This window comes from Pseudorca crassidens, chromosome 10, assembly GCF_039906515.1.
Source record: "Pseudorca crassidens isolate mPseCra1 chromosome 10, mPseCra1.hap1, whole genome shotgun sequence".
NCBI classification, from domain to species: Eukaryota; Metazoa; Chordata; class Mammalia; order Artiodactyla; family Delphinidae; genus Pseudorca; species Pseudorca crassidens.
Window position 1 is genome coordinate 37,987,576 of NC_090305.1, and position 18,986 is coordinate 38,006,561.

The window sequence follows — 18,986 nt, forward strand, 5'->3', positions numbered from 1 at the left end:
GTGGTATTGGAAAAAGAAGAGACAAATTACCAAGAGAGCAGAGTAGGGAGCCCAGAAATAGATCCACATAAATATGGCAAATTGATCTTTGACGAATGAGCAAAGGCAATACAATGAAGCAAAGACAGTATTTTCAACAAATGGTGCTGAAAGAACTGGACACCCACACGCCAAAAAATGAATCTAGGGCTTCCCTCGTGGCGCAGTGGTTGAGAGTCCGCCTGCCGGTGCAGGGGATGTGGGTTCGTGCCCCGGTCCAGGAAGATCCCGCATGCCGCGGAGTGGCTGGGCCCGTGAGCCATGGCCGCTGAGCCTGCATGTCCGGAGCCTGTGCTCCGCGATGGGAGAGGCCACAGCGGTGAGAGGCCCGTGTAACGCAAAAAAAAAAAAAAAAAAGAATCTAGACCCAGACCTTATACCCTTCATAAAAATTAACTCAAAATGGGTTATGGACCTAAATGTAAAATGCAAAACTATAAAACTCCTAGAAGATAACATAGGTGAAAACCTAGGTGACCTTGGGTATGGGGATGACTTTTTGGATACAACACTAGAGGCATGATCCATGAAAGAAACAATTGATAGGCTGGACTTCATTAAAATTTTGAATTTCTGCACTATGAAAGATAATGTCAAGAGAATGAGAAGCCACCAACTGGGAGAAAATATTTACGAAAACATACGTTTGATCAAGGACTATTATCCAAAATGTACATAGTCTTAAAACTCAACAATAAAAAAATGAACTACCTGATTACAAAAGGGGTCAAGGTCTGAACAGACACCTCACTGAAGAAGATACACAGATGGCAAGTAAGCATATGAAAAGATGTTCAACATCATATGTTATAGGGAACTGCAAATTAAAACAATGAGGTATCACTATACAACTATTAAACTGGCCAAAATCCAGAACGCTGACAACACCTAACGCTGATGAGGATGAAGAGCACAGGAACTCTCATTCATTATCAGTGGAAATGCAAAATGGTACAGACACTTTATAAGAGCTTGGCAGTTTCTTACAAAACTAAACATTACTCTTATCATACGATCCAGCAATTGTGCTTTTTGGGTATTACCCAAGGGACTTGAAAACTTATGTCCCTACAAAAACCTGCACATGGATGTTCACAGAAGCTTTACTCATAATTGCCAAAACTTGGAAGCAACCAAGTAGGTGAATGGATAAACTGTGGTACATTCAATGGAATATCATTCAGCGCTAAAAAGAAATGAGCTTTCAAGCTATGAAAAGACATGGAGAAAACTCAAATGCATATTTCTAAGTGAAAGAAACCAGTCTGAAAAGGCTACATATTGTGTGATTGATGTCAACTATATGACACTCTGGAAAAGGCAGAACTATGGAGACAGTAAAAAGATCAGTGGTGGCCAGGGGTTAACAGGGAGGGAGGGTTGAAGTGGCAGAGCACAGAGTATTTTTTAGGGCAGTGAAACTATTCTATATATTATATTGTGTATGATACTATAATGATGGATACATGTCAGTATACATTTGTCCAAACCCACAGAATGTAGAACACCAAGTGTGACCCCTAATGCAAATGGACTATGGATTCTGGGTGATGATGTGTCAGTGTAGGTTCACTGATTGTGACAGATGTACCACTGTGGTGCAGGAAGTCAGTGGTGGGGAAGCTGTGCCTGTGTGGGACCGGGGGTATACAGGAACTCTCTGAACTTTTTGTTCAGTTTTGCTATGAACCTAAAACTGCTCTTAACACACACACACACACACACACACACACACACACACACACACAAAACACACACATAGCCTGGATGCTTCTAGGAATTATGGATGGTCTAGTAGAGGTGGGACACAGGAGATGAGGAGGGGAGGCAAAGCCAAGAAGTGGAATGAGGCTGGAGGGGCCAGCCAGGACTTCTTGTCTTGTGGGTAAGGGAGAGCCATTGAGGAGTGCTGAGCACGGAAGTGAAGTAACACGTGCTTTAGAAAGATCACTGCGGCAGCTAAGTGGACGGTGAATTGGGATGGTGGGATGTGCGTGAGAAACAAATGAGGTGGGGGGTCGGGGGGGTGGGAGGGAGGTCCAAGAGGGAGGGGATATAGGTATATATACAGCTGATTCACTTCATTGTACAGCAGAAACTAACACAACATGGTAAAGCAATTATACTCCAATTAAAAAAAAACTGGAAAAAAAATAAAGTCATGAATTCACCGCCTAAAAAAAAAGAGAAACATATTAGGCAATTACTGGCAAAGCCTAGGAGTGAAACAGCAAGGTTCTAAACTGAGGCAGTAGCCAGGGGGTTGGACATGTGACAAGGAGGCAAACGCTCCAGAGCTTGGTCCTGACCAGAAGCAGAGGTGCTTTGGGAGACAGCTGATGGAGATGAGCTCCTGACACTTGGATTTACAGGACTAGAGCTCAAGTGAGAAGTGGGCTGGGCACGGAGGTTGCCCATGGGTGGAAGGTAAAGCACAGAGTTGAGATCTCTCCCGGGGAGAAAGAAAAGAGGAGAACCCAAGGGCAGACTGGTAGGGGAGACCAGTGTTTCAGAGACAGGCAGAAGATCCTACAGCGGAGACAATTGGAAAGAGGAGGTTCAGGAGGGGAGTAGTGAGTTTCACAGAAGCCGAGGGAGGGAGGTGTTTTCCACAGGTCAGTGTCAAGGGCTACAGAGGGATTGAGAAAGAAAAGGACTGAAAACAGGCAACTCTGCCACCTTTTTCCATGGAATCAAGCCTTACTTTTATTTATTTATTTATCTACCTACCTATTTATTTATGTTGAAGTGCAGTTTTCAAGCAGGTAAATGAATAGCACTGTGGAATGGGATAATTTTTGAAGAACCTACATGAGACTTGGAGCAAATGAGAAGGGATATACATTTTTTAAAAACAAGTATTTTAAAAATTAACTGCAGACTTCTTGACTAATAATCCGGATAATCATTTAACAGGATGTGACTTACCAACAAGACAACGGTTGAATTCATACCATGGAATATTAGCCATTAAAAAGAATGGATTAGAGAGCTATGCCAGCTGACTTGAAGAGAACTCTGTGGGGTATTGAGTAAGAAAAGCAAGAAACATCAAGTGCCTGTAATATGATCCCAATATTGGCAAAGCAATGACAAAAATCTTATGATTTCTGATTGTGATTAGAGAACAAGGAAGAAAGTGTGGAAAGATACATGGCAGGGTATGGCTGTGTATATATTACATTTACCTGACATGGGAAGGGAGGGAGAAGGGTGCAGCAAGTAATAAAAGAAAACAGGACACTAAACACTATATAAGAAATGGCCATATTTATGCATTTATATAAAACTATGCATATATTAAAAAGAAATTATAAAAAAATGAACACACAAAAATGACTTAAATCAAATCTCGCTTGAGTTGAGTGCTGAGTGGCCCTAATCTTGTGGCAGCGGAGGTGAGCCAGCAAGGGGGCCTGGCTGTCCTCCTGCAAGGACCAAGGACATCCACGGATGAAGTGACACTGTGAGGGCACCTGGGCCGTGTGCAGCCGTCTGGGAGAAGGAAAATGGCGTTGAGGGTCTCATTTGAATTTGGGGCAGAGTGCAAGAACAGGGGAGAGTATTAACAGGAGGACTGAGATTTGAGAACTCATGGAACAGGAGATCAGAAGTCATTGTGGGCAAAGGGTTAGAACAGGGATAACAGAAGAATCTGTGAACGCAGGCGAGTACAAAGCCGGGTGTAGGTGTCAGAAGGACCAAGGCCCATGTGGACAGGTAACCCGGAGGCCCACAGAAGAGCCTTGAGGCCTGCCTCACGAGTAGGATGTGGCTACAAGTCTCCGAGTTATGGGCGAAGATAAAACTGGAAACCAAAGAATGACATCAAGTACAGGAAAGTTCTTATCAACCAATGTACACACTTTTAATTGCAAAAAGTAAAAATTTTTGTTACATAAAACTTTAATTTACATACATTCTTTACAAGTTTGCAGGACATTAAGTTATGGTCAACATTCCACACTGAACAGAGAGTAAGAGCTTAGACCATTTGGAGCACTCGTGGCGGGACAGGTGTCCCCCTTCCTCTGCTCACTGGGACCACCCAGGCCCACCACCCTGGTTCCCTGAAGACGAGCTGCAGCCGTCCTGGCTCCCGTCCCTGATGGCGGCGGGGAAGAGGCTGAGCACTGAGTTCCTGCTTCCCTTTGCCTCTCCAGTGTTCTCCCCCAGCCTAGGCGTCTGTTACTGACCTTTCCCCAGGAGGGAGGGGGAGGAAGAGACCACAGCCAGCACTTTTCTGAGGGTGAAACTATGGAGAGAAGTTTGGAGGGAAAGTCGCCTATGAGGCTGGGGCTTCTCTGGGAATGCCACAGGTCTGTCAGTTTCCGTCACCAATTTTCATAGGTTAAGTGCGAGTTTGTTCCTTGACAGGCTGGAAGTGCTCTGAGGGGCTGAAGTTTGAAGGGTGGGACACTGCTGACCTCACCTACCCCACAGAGCTGTTGTTAGGAATAATGAGGACAATTATGCCTGGCACAAAGCAGATGTCCCAACACTCCAATTTCTGTCTGAAACTCTAAATTGGTTTCTCTCCTCAGCACGGGTGCTTGCAGCTGTGGCTCACTCTTGGATTGATGTGGGCTGACTGACAGATTTCAGCTGCATGAAGACAGGAGGAATGGCCTGTGGGCAGCCCCACCATGTCTGGACAGTTCCAGGCCTCCACTTGCAGTTAACATTTCTTCTCTCTACTATTCTGAAGAGGGCTGGACATTTCACAGTCTCCAGAGAGGGAGAAATAACAGATTTATAGCTCTAATGCTTAAATTACGCAGGACAGGGAAACCAGACACTAGAGGACCTGGACCATAGACGAGCTGGCTGGAAGGTTTCTCACCAAGGCCAGCACTTAAAGCCACGTTGCGCCCGGTGGGTGGACTCGGATGTGGTGCACAAGGGAGACCGCCCGTCCATCTTCTCTGAGATGCTTTTGCAGAAGAAGCTGCTGGAGATATGGGGAGGCTGATGGCGACACAGCACGTTCCCAGAGCCTCCCATTTTTCATTTGTGACAGGGCTCTCTCCATAAGCGCCTGACCTTCATAGCCTCCTGGCTCAGATATGCGTCTGCTCTGGACCCAATATACGCAGGTCCAAACGTGGAGAGGCTCTCAAACCAAAATGCTATTTTAAAGCACATCTCTGGCACTCCCGTCCTTCAACCAATTTTAGTGGGTGAAAAAGTTTAAAAATGAAAGTTAATGAGTGTGGAACTTGTAAGTCAGGAGAGTTTTTCTTCCATCGATAGGAGAACTCAAAAGCCTAAGAGATTCCTGTTTAATAATTGATTCTCAAAAGGTAGACAAGAGCGTCTTTCTCCTTGCAACCAGACTTCACTTTCCCCTACGACCTGGCCTTCTGCTGGACAAGGATTAGATGAGAAGCAAACATCTGCTTTGAGGTTTTGAATTTTCACAATGGAAGGCACTGGTTAATGAGCAAAATATCATCTAGACTGTACTAAAATGATTGAGGCCATCACCTGCAGCTGAGGAACTATTTTGTTTTAAAATAATTGTTCCTACGCTGAGGTGTATGCTGGGTTTTGGAAGAAGGGAATAGAAAACCGAGAACTCAAAAACAAGTGATGTAAACTCCAAGGGGACCCACAACCGGAATTGGGCAGAGTCCTTCTTCTGGTCACACATCTGGAAACTTGTGGTGATGGGAAGATGGCTGGACATGGTTGTGTTCCAGCCACATTCACTCTTAAAAGAGCTTTCAGATGGGGAGGGAAAAAGTGAAAGGCTTTTTACAAAAGTCATCTGTTAGATTCTCTCCATTTCTGGCTAAAACAGTTTTGAAAACAAACCCTGAAGAGTTCCCGGCTTGCTGACCCTGCCCCTAGGTTCTCCTACCTGGCTGGGCACACCTGAGTCAATTAAACCCACAGCTTCATTCCTGGGCACCATACTTGCTGTAGCAGGAAAATAATGTGGAACCATTACTGGTGGAACCAGCCATCTACAGGACAGTCCTCAGCCCCAGGACTGTCCTGTTTCTTTACTTGTAAAATGAGGATCTAATACCTGCTTTACAGGACTGACAAAAGATCAGAGATCATGTATATCGAGACACTTTTTTTTTTAATTAATTAATTATTTTTTTTTTTTTGGCTGTGTTGGGTCTTTGTTGCTGCACGCGGGCTGTCTCTAGTTGTAGCGAGCAGGGGCTACTTTTCTCTGTGGTGCATGGGCTTCTCATTGCGGTGGCTTCTCCTTGTTGCGGAGCACGGGCTCTAGGCGCACAGGCTCAGTAGTTGTGGCGCACGGGCTCAGTAGTTGTGGTGCATGGGCTTAGCTGCTCTGCGGCATGTGGAATCTTCCCAGACCAGGGCTTGAACCCATGTCCCCTGCATTGGCAGGCGGATTCTAAACCACTGTGCCACCAGGGAAGCCCCTCGAGACACTCAAGCTGGAATGGACTGGACAAATGTTACTATTTCTTTCTCTCAGAAAATGACCCCAAATTTGTCCACTTCATAGACGTTTTGTATTTTGCCGAAGAGGCAGATTCTGTTTTCATAAACCAGTTATTTCACTCTCTCCTTTCCTTGAAAAATTGAGAGTGGCGAGAGGATAAGTTCTACCTCTCTTCATAAGCCAGAACAGGTGTAGAGTCTGTTCAACACCTGACTCCTGGGGACCTCAGGACACCTGGATATAATACTTCAAACTGGTGCCAAAGCAGCCTTTCTCCCCTGAGAGTTGAAATCTGGGGACACGAGCCTCTGCTCTGGGAACTGACAAGAAAGGGAACCTAGCCCATGCGCGGAGGTCACCGCATGTGACCTCTTACTAAACAACTCAAATTCACGAGAGCAAGTCCCTCTGTTTAAAGCAAGCTCTGCGGTTTTGCTCTTACTGTGGTGGTAGAGATGGGGAGTTATGTAGTCCCACCAGCCCCCCGACCCTGTTTCCTCATCTTTATGACCCTTTTCCCACACCGGGAAACGTGGAGGGACTTTTGCTGCTTCAATGGAGGAGCTGAGAGCTAGGTGAGCAGGGGAGATCCTGCGGCACCCTCACACAAAGACTTGGATAACTAGAAAGGAATTGGCCGGCAACCCATTGATCATTGACTGGTCAGTGGTAGATTCTGCTTTTCAGAATTACCTTGAGAAAAAGGTGAATTACTTCTCAGTATCCAGTAATTAAAAGTGGAAAACCTCTTTGGAGAACTTCTCCCCTAACATAAATCTATATTCAATTCTGAACTGGACAGATTTTTAAATGATTTTAAAAAGTCTCTACTTATCTGCTGCCATACCATTCTTTGTTGAACTGTAGACAGCTCAGGGGACCTCCCAGAGGATGACTCAGAACACCAACACATACAAGGGTTTTTCAGTTTTGAGCTGAGGAAGGTATTTTATGAACATTTAAGGTGTAAAGGGCTGGAGTAAAATGGGGAAGGAACACAGGGTAATTCATAAAAACACAAATTTCCATCAACAAAACAGTTACTTTGCTCCTAAGGAACCCTGTCTTTTGTTAACCCAGAGGACCTAATTTAAGGAAAACGCTGAGAGGCCTCTGAAGAACTTGTCTAGGTATAAACCTTCCCCTTACGCAGTAGGGGTAAGGACACTGAAAAGGCTCAAAAAACTTGCACAAAGCTGGCCTCCAAATGATCTCTCTGATCTAAAACCTCTTAAATTGTAACTGCTTAGCAGCGTGACTTTCATATGGACACAAAGTTTTGTTTTTCCTGTATCAATTCACACAAGGCCTGATTCTTTTAAGGAAAAATTCCCTCAGGTACAATTCATCCTAGTTTCACTCAAGACCATGGAGGAGGCTCTGAGCTTTTCCACCCTGGACTCTGCGAACCCTCCATGTCCTTTACAAGCCCACACACAGGCCACTCAAGCACCTGACGATCCTCACTGCTGCTCGTGAGATGTGTAGAGAAAGAGGGCCTGGGGACAAGGTGCAGGGGTGCCTGCAAGGATGAAGACCCCATAAGGAGTCACACCCACCCTCTTCCCTCACCACTGTCTGCCTCTGGTCTGTAACTCGACACAGACACCTCCAGTATCTGTTTGATTTCTGCAGTTCAGAACCAGGGCTGCAGTGTGGTTTGCTTTTTCTTCAACTTGGCAATGGCATTTTCAGAAGCCAGATTTTTAAGAGTCGATAAAGGAATAATAAAGGGAAAAAGGAAACAAGAAAAGAGTGTCCTTCTTTACACACTTAAGACACACTAAAAGCACTTGGGGAAAACAATGAGCACAGTGAATCATCCAATCAAAAGAACATGATTTGGGCTTCCCTGGTGGCGCAGTGGTTGAGAGTCCGCCTGCCGATGCAGGGGACACGGGTTCGTGCCCCGGTCCGGGAAGATCCCACATGCCGCGGAGTGGCTGGGCCCGTGAGCCATGGCTGCTGGGCCTGCGCGTCGGAGCCTGTGCTCTGCAATGGGAGAGGCCACAACAGTGAGAGGCCCGTGTACCGCAAAAAAAAAAAAAAAAAAAAAAGAACATGATTTTATAATTTCACAAAAAATAAAAACACCTCACCTTGGCTCCCAGTACAGAGAGAGAAATCATTTCAAGACAGAGGGTCACACAGTCGTACACCCAGCTGGCCAAGACTCTGGGTCTGGAGTTCCTTCCCCAACCACATTACAACATCAGCTTGACACGTCTGTAAAACATCTTTCCTACAGAAAGTTGGACCCTAAAGATCAAACCCGGGGAGGCACCCTCTCCCCCTCCGAAGACAGTTGGTAAAAGCAACATAGTTGACAAGAGCAGTGCTGCCTCAGCAGTAGAGGGCGCTGGCCCATCCAAGGGAGGGAGACCAGGAGCCCAACTTCTGAGAAGCCATCCAGATAGGCAAGGGAGAAGGGGAGGGAGGGGAGAGGCATAAGAACTGATAGAATGGAGACAAGAACTACCTTAGGAATTACCATTTCAATTACAATCAGACTCCGACCTGGCATCGCTGATACTCCAAGAGCCATGGACACTGGGAAAGAAGTGCACTTCTTGAGTGCAGTTTGAGGTTATTTGATCCTTTTTCACTGGTTCTAGATTCCATTCTGCTTGGGAAACTGCAATGACTTCTTTAATCATCCATGGCTTTCCAAAAAAAGTACAGGGTGGTGTGACCAGGAAGAGAGGACAGGCAGGCCCACCTGGTAGAGGATGGCTCTAAAGTCAGGACCTGGTGACTGCCCTCTCGTGGCCAGGGAGCCAGCAGAGGGGATCATGTCATGCAAGTGAGGGAAGGTATCAACCGTGCTCCCTGCCTGAAGGGCAGCCTCAAGGCTTTGGTGCCAAAAGGCCTGGAAGAGGCCAGTCTCTCACAGATGGGTATTGGCAAGGTCCTGGCCAAGCAACTGGGCTGGAAGAGTTGGGAGGGCTGGGCTCTGGCCTTTGCTTCCAGCACACAACTGGCTCACACACGCATGCACAGGGCAGGCAACCAACCCCTGGAAAGTGGTTTCATCGTTTTTTGTTTTTATTTTCCCCCTTTCGATCCGGTCTTCAGCTCTCAAACCTGTTCCTTTAGTTCTGTTTCCTACAGTTCTGAGAGGGTGGTTCCATCACAAATGACCAAAGGCTGGACCCCTCTGGCTATAATGTAGACCTTCCAGTGGGTGGCGCCAGCATAGCCTTGAAGGGAGACACGAACAAGGAAAGCATGTGAATGTCAGGCCTACCCGTGGGCACGAGCAAGGCAGGTCCACCAGAGCTGCCCTCAGACTCACCTACAGACTCAGAGGCAATGCTTGCTCTGGAGGTCTTTTAGCTCTTCCTGGCATAAGTATCCCCAGTTATTATCAGTCCTCTCTGTAACCTGACAGCCAATAGGAGCCACTATGAACCAAAGTGCTTCATCACCAGCCCTCACCTGGGTAATTGTGAATCACCATTCAGCAGGTTTACAAAAGCAGGATGCTCTAGATAAGGCTGATATGGGACATCAATTCTCAGGTCTCATTTTTTTCAGCAAGAAGACAGAACGGGTTCTGAGGGGCGCCAGGACCCCCTATCCAATTCTCCTGAGGTTATACATAATATGGTCTCATTACAGAACTTCCAGATTAACCCAAACCAGTATTTCCTAAATTGTATTCTGCAGACAGTAGCACCCCATAAAACAGTCCAAGGAAAAAGGGTTCCCTGGTCAAGTAAGTTTGAAAAACACTGGATTTCTCCAAGGCTTCTCAGAGCCTTTTGTACACTAATGTATACTATGTTTCAACAAGACAGGCATTTCCCAAAGTCAATGACTCAAGAGCCCTATTTGCCAAGGGTCTTTCCAAGGGGCTCCTGTTTGCCCCCTAGGGTCATGAGTGATCCGAAGAATCGATTAGGAAACACTGACCTATATCATTTGAGCGACAGGAATAGGCTAGGAAGGTAATGTTACACAATTTTAACACTTCAATAACTTCCTGATGGAAACATTTCTAGAGAATGATATATACCACCCATCTTTAAACTGACAGCGCTGAACGGATGTGCCCTCTACTTGGTGACTCCAGAAAGGTTACTACGAGCCGTGACTGTACCATCATGGCAGGTGTGTGGGCTCACCAGCATCAACCTCTGATGCCCGACTGACACCCACGTCATTCTTGAAAACGCCGCCCGTCACAGGTTTTCTGGTGATCCCCTTCCCCTCCGCTTTCACAGGATAATGCTTATTTTGTCAAAAAAACACAGAACCTGCTTGTCACAGTGCTATTCTTAAGGGTCTCTTAGGTGCAGGAGCTGCCACCTGTCCTACAGCCACTAAATTAGTCTCCTCCACTGTCAGGGTCTGCTTTCTTGCCCTCATTTTTCACTGTGGCAGCTGCGGCCACTGCTTCTATTTCTGCCGCTGCTTCAAGTGTCCACTGTCCTCCTCCGCCCTCTCCACCTCCACTCTTCTCCTGACTTGCCCGCTTCCCCTTGCTCTGGTCCGTCTCCATTAGTTCTCAACGTTCCTGTCATGTGCTGGCCTTCATGGACACTGCCGACCACAGGGCTCCTTCCCCTCTGGTCAGCAGTCTGCCGGTAACAGCACAACAAGCATCAGGCTCTGGATTTTAAGCTGTTCTGGACCAGCCGCAGCAGCCTTTGTGGCGCAAAGCTTCTTGAATCACTGCCACTCACCCATCTTTTTTTCTTTTTCCCTAATTCTATAATTGGCATTCTGGATGCTTGTGGGAGCCGAAAACATGGAATTTGGATAACTCAAGTGTTTCTGTAGCTGTCTGAACTGTCAGGCGTTTGTAGAACATAAGACAGAAACTTTTTCAAGCACAACTACACACTCCAAACCCAGAATGCCATACAGACTTGTGCAGCATCACTCCACTAAAGGAAGACGGTTTTGGAATAATTTCCACATAAGAATCCTCTTTTCCGCAGTAATTCTCAAGTGCCAGACCAGCTGTGCTCCATTATCGGTTAATGCTTAATTTGTGCATTATTTTTATTTTTTCATTTTTAAATGGAAATAAAAGTTATGTAACTTGGTTGGGTTAAAGTTTGGCAGTTCGCAGTCTGCATCCGACCTCCAAATGAGATGAGAGGTTTCTAGGGATTGGGGTCTTCCGAATAGATAAAATTAAAAGAAATCAACTGGAAAACCAGTCTGGGCTCTGCCAGGAACTCCAGGGCTCCCCTAGGTTTTGTGAGGCAAGAAAAACAAGGAGGATGATGGTGATGCTTGCTGATTTATGTGCTTCTGCCAAGGAAATTCCACTGTCAAACTGACAGCTACTGACAGCAGTTGATTCAAGGCTGTTTCTTTGGAACGGATTTTTAGAATATCAGGTACAGAACAAGTCACATTGGGAAATCATGGAGCCAAGGGTGAGTGATGACTGTGAGGCTGTGACCTGGCTGTGGGACACACACGGAAGGCAGTATTTCCTTGGGTGGCTGCTGCCCTTACATCCTGCCTGCATCATTTTATTAGCAAAATAGGCACAGAAAGGCTTTCCTCAAATCTGAACTGTACCTCCTCTGGCCTGACTCAGTGAAAGGAGTCACTTAACACTGATGCTTTGCCTAACTGATGGTGGGGCCTTGAGGTGGTCACCTCTCCTCTCTGGATCTCAATCTCCTTATCCGTAAAATAAAGGATCACTCTAAATACTCCCCATAATAATTCGTTCTAAATTGAAATCTCTAAAGCCAATGGAGGGAATTCCCTGGCAGTCCAGTGGTTAGGACTCCATGCTCTCACTGCTGAGGAACTGGGTTCGATCCCTGGTCGGGGAACTAAAATCCCACAAGCCACGTGGTGTGGCCAAAAAAAATAAATAAATAAAGCCAATGGACACATACATTCTAAATGTGCATACAAGACATTTCTCTCTGCTACATTTTCTCACTACATCTAAGCATAAATATTGACCTTTTTAATAAAAGAATGCTATTTTGACTCTACTTAATGAATCTTTGTGAAGGCAATATTTAATTTTTAGAATGTTTTTTGAGTTAAAAAGTAAAAAGACCCTCCAGTGACCTTGCCCGCCGGAGGCTCCACCTACCAATATCCCCTGGCTCTAGTGGCATCGCCATGGACTGGCAATGTCTTCGGCACTGGAAGGGAGGGATGAGTTGCAACATGGCCTCGCCGCTGCCAATGGTAAACAGGTCATGCATCCTATGCATCTGGAGGAAAAGACATGGGGGAAGAAAAGGAAGGAAAGGAAAACAAAATAAAACCCCTGAGCACGGGACAGTAATACACAAAAACTCTTACACATATGGCTCTGAGCTTCCTCGCAGCCTAAGCAAAGAGGAAAACAGTACCAAGAACACAATTCACAGTTACGTCCAAAAGACAAAAACAAACTAGTTCCTCCTAAGTATGGCATCTCCTGGTACTGAGACCAGGGTAAGATTTCTTCTATGGTTTTTCCTAAAGAGACATCGTGTAGTTTTGTGGGCAGCATCCTCAATGACAGCCCTGTAGCAGAAACGGCACGAGCTTCATAATTCACAACTATTTCTAGCCACAGTTTCAAAGTAGGTCAAAGGCAAAGTATCTAATTGTATTTTAACAAAAGTCTAGCAGAGGCCAACACGTGGTGATCTAAATAGGCAATCTTCTGAGGGTCTGGTTTGACCCAGATAGATAGTTTGCATATCCTTCGGACAACGGTCCATGGAACATTATCACTTACTGTTAGGCTTTTGACAGCAGCAAGTTCAAGTTTATACTTTTTGGCAAGACTCAAGTGAGCAGATACATGTTGCTACTGATTAAAAACTAATGACAGTAAGATCAGCCTCTGATTTTGAAAGCTAAGGAGATAACAGGATATACACCTACACAGGTAACTACTGCACTCCTGAGGGCATAATACTGCTACCAACAGGCATTAGGTGCAACCTGCTGTGCACCAGGTAGAGCTGTGAACCCTGGGGTTGGGGAGGGGCAGGGAGTAGAGATAAAGGGAGAGGTTGGTCTTGCTCAGGCTTCTCTTCCTGTCTAGATGGTGAGAGAAAACCCTAGCGTCTCCCGTTCCCTCCCCTCTTCCCCCTCCTCCCAGCCCCTGCCCTCTAGGGAAGCTCTTTATATGCCCTTATAAAGCAGGGGTAAGAAGTCTGACTCCCTGGGCCACATCCTGGTTTTTCCTTCACCGCTTGGGTCCTCTAGAGCCTTGGGATGTGGCCCTATCTTCTCCTGCTTCCCAACCCTGGTCTCTTGGTTGCTCCCACAGGCCCTGGCCATGACTCTGTGTCCATGGAAACGCTAGAGCCATTTCAACTGCTGCTATAGTGACAGAAGGAGGACTAGTGTCTTGAGCTGGCCTGTGACTAACTGGTAGTAACACTGGCAGAAGCCCTGACATATGCAGTCTTGAAAAAATCCCAGAAGACAAAAATAAGTGGATGTATCTCTGTTTCATATAGGCCTGAGGGGGGTGGGACCATGTTCCTCCACATTCAGGATGAGGAGGAACTGACAACGGGATGGAGTGGGCCAGCCCTAGGCAACACCGTGGGGTGGGTAAAGTGGGCCTTGGAGCCCCTCACCCCTTCCCCCAGGGCCTCTCAACAATCAGCCCCCACTGCTTATCTTCTATCCCAAGGCTTCCTCTTGAATTCTGGGCCCACAGACATGTGACTTTACCAGGGTCCAGGGCACAGGGATGTGGACCAAGGGAGGAGTAACAAGGCTGTGGAGGAAGGACAGCCTGGGCCAGGGTGGGGAACAGATGCTCTAAGAAATCAGACTCTCAGGATTTTTGACTATTTGGGCCACTCCCCTTCCCAAAACATCCTTGAGAACTGCAACAAGATGACTCTGACAGTCTGTGTAACTGTGTATTTAACCCTTTGGCTGGGCTCCTTGGTGTCCCTGTTAAGCAGACTGGTGAAATTAACTTAAGGTTCAAGTGGGAAAACCCAAGATAAAGATCAAGGCCCTCACCCAGAATTATATCATAATTATGAAGATGAAATCATACTAGGGCCCCGAGTTCTAGCCGAAAACAGCAGGATAAACTTCTTTAAAATCTGAGGCAACAGCCCAGCACCTCCACCCTACAGCTGGCAGACAGAAGTTCTTACTTCTAGATGGAAGGATTGTTTTTAAAGGCTTTGAAATTCCTTTAACACGATTCAGCAAATTGGAGCCAAACAATAGTGTCAGGAGGTTAAAGACACAACCCAGAGTTGGTAGGGTCACAGTTCAGCAAATTTAATTTTTTAATAAAGGAAAATTCATCCTTTTAATTATTCCAAACCAATCCAGGCTCAAAAACCTTCTTCAGGAATGAGACTCAAAAAAAGAGCAATTCAGAGAAAAGTAAACAGACACAAACACAGAACAGCTATGCCCAGTCCGCTGGCCCCAGAGACGGTAAATGTGGGCTCTGGGTACTTGGCCACGGACTGAGATGAGAACCACTACCACACACACTGGGCTGCCTGCCTCAGGCACAGGCTTGTCAGCCTTTTTGTTCCCAAACCTCTCCATGCTCCCAAGCTTTTTGCTTTCCCGGTTCTCTATCTGAAGTTTCTCATTTGTTTTTTTCTGGGGAAAGCCAACCTGGGAGTGGAGGGTGAGGAGAGACCTCTTATTAACTTGCTGTGTCCTTGGGCAAATGACACTCTCTCTGGGGCTCAGTTTCCTTCTCTATAAAATGAGTAAGCTGGACTATTCATTTACATACTATTCATTCATAGTCTGCCTGCTTTCTACTTGGAGGTAGGGAAGTCAGACTAACGGGATGCTCAGGACCCTTCAAATTTTAGGATTTTACTTCCTTTAATATAGAAAAGTAACTTGCCCCCAGGTGTTAAGGGCAGGAAATACATCTGCAAGGTAACTAGACTTTCTGTAAGTGTGTCTTCAGTAAAAAGTCAGGTCTGTTGGCAAGCAGGAGGAGGAGAGAACTTTAGATTATGTGGCTGACCCCTCAATTCAGCCCCTAAGTTGACACACAGGGAAGGCTTTATGACATCAGCCCAGGTACCAAATGAGAAAAATTCTAGAGCCAAGTCCTCTCAAAATTTCCTACCTTACTCCCCACAATAGGTTCTGGTTGAAGAAAGAAGCACTTTTTCAAGGAGGCTTCTTTTGGAAACGGCAGGTAGGTGAACACAGGAAAAAGCTCACGTAAAAGGTGTGATCTGTTCAGAGGCCTTCTCCTGTAAAATGTGTAAAAGAGAAAAATGTAGTTAAACTGGGCAAGCCAGCCTAACTCCGTGACTAACAGAGAGCTCGGCAAGGGTGGGAAAACTGTGGGCGGTGGGTGAAGAGGGAAAAATGTCAGGACAATATCTGAAGTATTAAGTCCATGAAGAACAGTCATGCCAAATCAATTAATAGTAAAATGTACACACACACACAAACTCTACTGCCATGATTTGTCTGTGTGGGTGGGGTATTTATAAAATCCAGCTAAAACAACATATAGAGGGAGAAAAGAAACACTCCATTCATCCTCTCTTGGCAAAGAGACTGAAGTAACAGCAGACAGGGCAAGATAGAAGAAGGGAGGAGGAGGAAGCAAAAGTCATGAACCTTCTGAGGTGGAGCAGCATGAGGGAGGAAGCCTGTATCAGCTTGTTACACCGAGTATTTGATCATGTAAATAAACGGCATTTAAAGAAAGGCAGAAGCACAGAAATCATCCAACAAAAGGCCTGAAAAAGCAGTTTTAATTCTCTTTGGAATGGTTCTAGAAGTAAACTGGCCTTCCTTTTCTTCTAGAAAACAACTTCACCTGAAGAAACAGACCATGTCTTCTATAGGACACAGCAAGGAACAAGGAGATAGACCTGGGTCTCAATTCTGGCTGGGTGACCTTAAGCAAGGTACTTAACCTGATTCCCACTTTTCTGATCTGAAAAATGACAGTGATAATTCCTACTTCCCAGAGCTATTATGAGCATCACCAATGAGTAACAGATACTCAGTACCAAGGCACACAGCCTGGCTGCCAAGAAATAACTTTCCCTTTTATTCTTTGTGCTCTCTCTGCAGTCCTCAATGCTCAGGACCCACTCAGCATGAACACAAATGCTAAACACATACTTAGAAGTAAATTATGAGTCTATCAGGCAATCTCGGTGTCCACCACAGTGGTGCCCCTCTTGACACACCTCTTTGGACTCACCCACTTTCTCTCATCAAGTTTGCAACAGTGCACCCCTGAGTATCATTTGACTTGAAGAGTATATTGTAAAGTGCTTGCACAGTGCTGGGCATAGTAGCGTCTTGGCAGTAATTATCCATAGTATGGTTCTGACATTTGGTCTGCCCCCTCTCTGCACACATGCACGCTGAGCGGCCCTTTCCACACTCACCATGGGTAAGGAAACGGGAACCACCGTTCAGGAAAGCAGCGCCACCACTTGGTGAAAAACCCTTCGGTGAAGCCTTCTGCAACCTCAGGGTACTGGCACAAAAAACGCTGAAGCCCCTCAGATGACAGGGGTTGTCCGGTCTTGGCAAGGCAGAAAACAAAAGTGCAACAAGACAACACGGAATTACTAATCACGAATGTCACAGCGCTTGATGTTTCCTAGCCATGAAATGGGTAATCGATCAGTGGGAGAATCTGCCTTCTTGCTCACCTTGATCACCAGAGGATGGAGTCTCTCAAATTTCCTTGGGGTGTCTTCCAGGAGCATCACCTTGAGGGGTAATTTCTGGGCACAGCCGGTGCAGTTGGCAGGGATGGGGTCCGACTCATTCTGCTCACACTCATTGGTCCACCAGGGGTCAAAGTCTGAGAGAGGATGAGATATGGAGAAAGCAGATAGAGCTGGTAAATCTAGTCGCCACAGCAATGGAAGCAGAAAGACATAAGAATAATTTTAAAAGCTAACAGTGTTATCACTGTGACCTCTGAAAAGGTACATATCAAAAAAAAGGTACATATCAAATACATTAACCCCAGAGAAGGGAACAGAGGGCTTAGGGGCCAGAGGTGGAAAGGAGAGGTACTTTTCTCTGTATACTCTTCTAGGCTTTGTGGAAAATATTTTTTAACACATACAAGTATCTCCTAAGTGAAATCAACAACTGAAGTCGAACAGTTTGAGGAGCTATATTTGGAGACATGGGGTTGGAGATGCAGTTCTTGCACCGTTTTCTAACCTGCAACCCATAGGTCTGACCCAGCTACAGCACATGGGGGAGGGGCAGGCAGGAAGGGTGGTCCCGTCGTCAGTGATGAGCCCCTCTGCATGCATGTCTTCTCTGACACCCTAGGCCCTGGGTTCACAAGTACAAGTGGAGGCCAGGACGGCTCTGGGAAGGAAAACTGAGAAAAGGGCACAGACAGTAGGGATGGAAAGGAGAGACAGGACTTTTCAGGGGCCCATCTTTGGAGTAGTGAACTGCATCTGCCCGTTAAGCACTCTGTCCGAGCTCAGGGTGGGTAGGGGCTACTAATCATGGTTTCTAGCCCCAAGGACTGCAGGTTGGTCAGAACTAGAAGAATGCCCCACCCAGACCCTGATGTGACAGCTTGCTGGCTCCCCACACCTTTCTCTGGTCCTTCTGTGAGGGGTTGGCTCTGTTTCTATGCAGCTCTTCTCAGTTTCTCTGTGTTCCTTCCCTCTGAGACTATTCTGTTCATATTATTATTACATTATTTCTTGTTTGCTTTCTGTTCCGTTCTGGGTTTCACCTGTGTTCTCTGAGATAGATGTTTCTTTCCTTTTTTTTTTAAGATGAATTTTCCCCCAATATTTTATTATGAAAGATTTCCAGAATACAGTAAAGTTGAAAGAATTTTGCAGTAGATATCAGTATATCCACTACCTAGGTTCTACCATTAACATTTTACTATGCTAGTTTTATCATATATCACTGCTACTTTATTGCTTACAGAAGGGATTTAGAGAGACAAGTAGTAGCTTTCTAACCAACAACTTCCTGTTCTGAGTCACACATAAAAGTTAAAGTATAGTAGACAGTACTGTATTGGTCAAGAAAGAGTTGTAACTGTTCACATGTGTTTCAAACAAGTGGGGCTTTTCAAATACCTCAACTAACAAATCACCATCTCCCTTTAGTTCATTTAAATGTTCATATTTTTACTCATTTGATTAGTAGTAAAAGAACTGAGATATTTAATGTTAAATTGCTTTATATTAAATCATTACATATAATTGAGTTTGTGATTGACTTTATTCACAACTAATTCTAAGGGACCAGATACAACGTAACCATATAGCACTTTAATTTTAGTATTTGAAGCATACATGCTGGGAGGCTAATGTAACATAGCAGGTCTTTTGAGTGGCCATTGTTGACTGCCCAGAATCCCAACATCTCAGTTTTCTTGAATCTGCTATAGTTAACAGAGAACATTTCATGTAAAAAAAATATGCTAGAGAATTGAGATAGATGTTTCTGATAAACTCTAATTTGAATCCAAAATGTTTCACCACATGGTTTCTGATTAAAACCCAATGGAAACCCAATCAGGAGAGAGCCTACAACAAAAGACGACAGACAACCA

At 45.5% G+C, this 18,986-nt stretch overlaps 1 protein-coding gene across 6 annotated transcripts in view; it reads right to left on the reverse strand.

The window, feature by feature from the left end:
• Window positions 1–3,882: 3,882 nt before the first annotated feature.
• Window positions 3,883–18,986, reverse strand: part of C10H6orf89 (chromosome 10 C6orf89 homolog) — a 33,552-nt gene continuing 18,448 nt past the window's right edge. For all 6 annotated transcript variants that reach the window (XM_067753144.1, XM_067753143.1, XM_067753141.1 and 3 more), the window contains 5 exons: window positions 17,089–17,243; window positions 16,819–16,958; window positions 15,528–15,657; window positions 12,543–12,666; window positions 3,883–9,666 (listed from right to left, as the gene is read on the reverse strand). In XM_067753144.1, coding sequence (XP_067609245.1) covers window positions 9,572–9,666; window positions 12,543–12,666; window positions 15,528–15,657; window positions 16,819–16,958; window positions 17,089–17,243 — 644 coding nt within the window. In that variant the 3' untranslated portion in view covers window positions 3,883–9,571. The remainder of the gene's footprint in view (window positions 9,667–12,542; window positions 12,667–15,527; window positions 15,658–16,818; window positions 16,959–17,088; window positions 17,244–18,986) is intronic.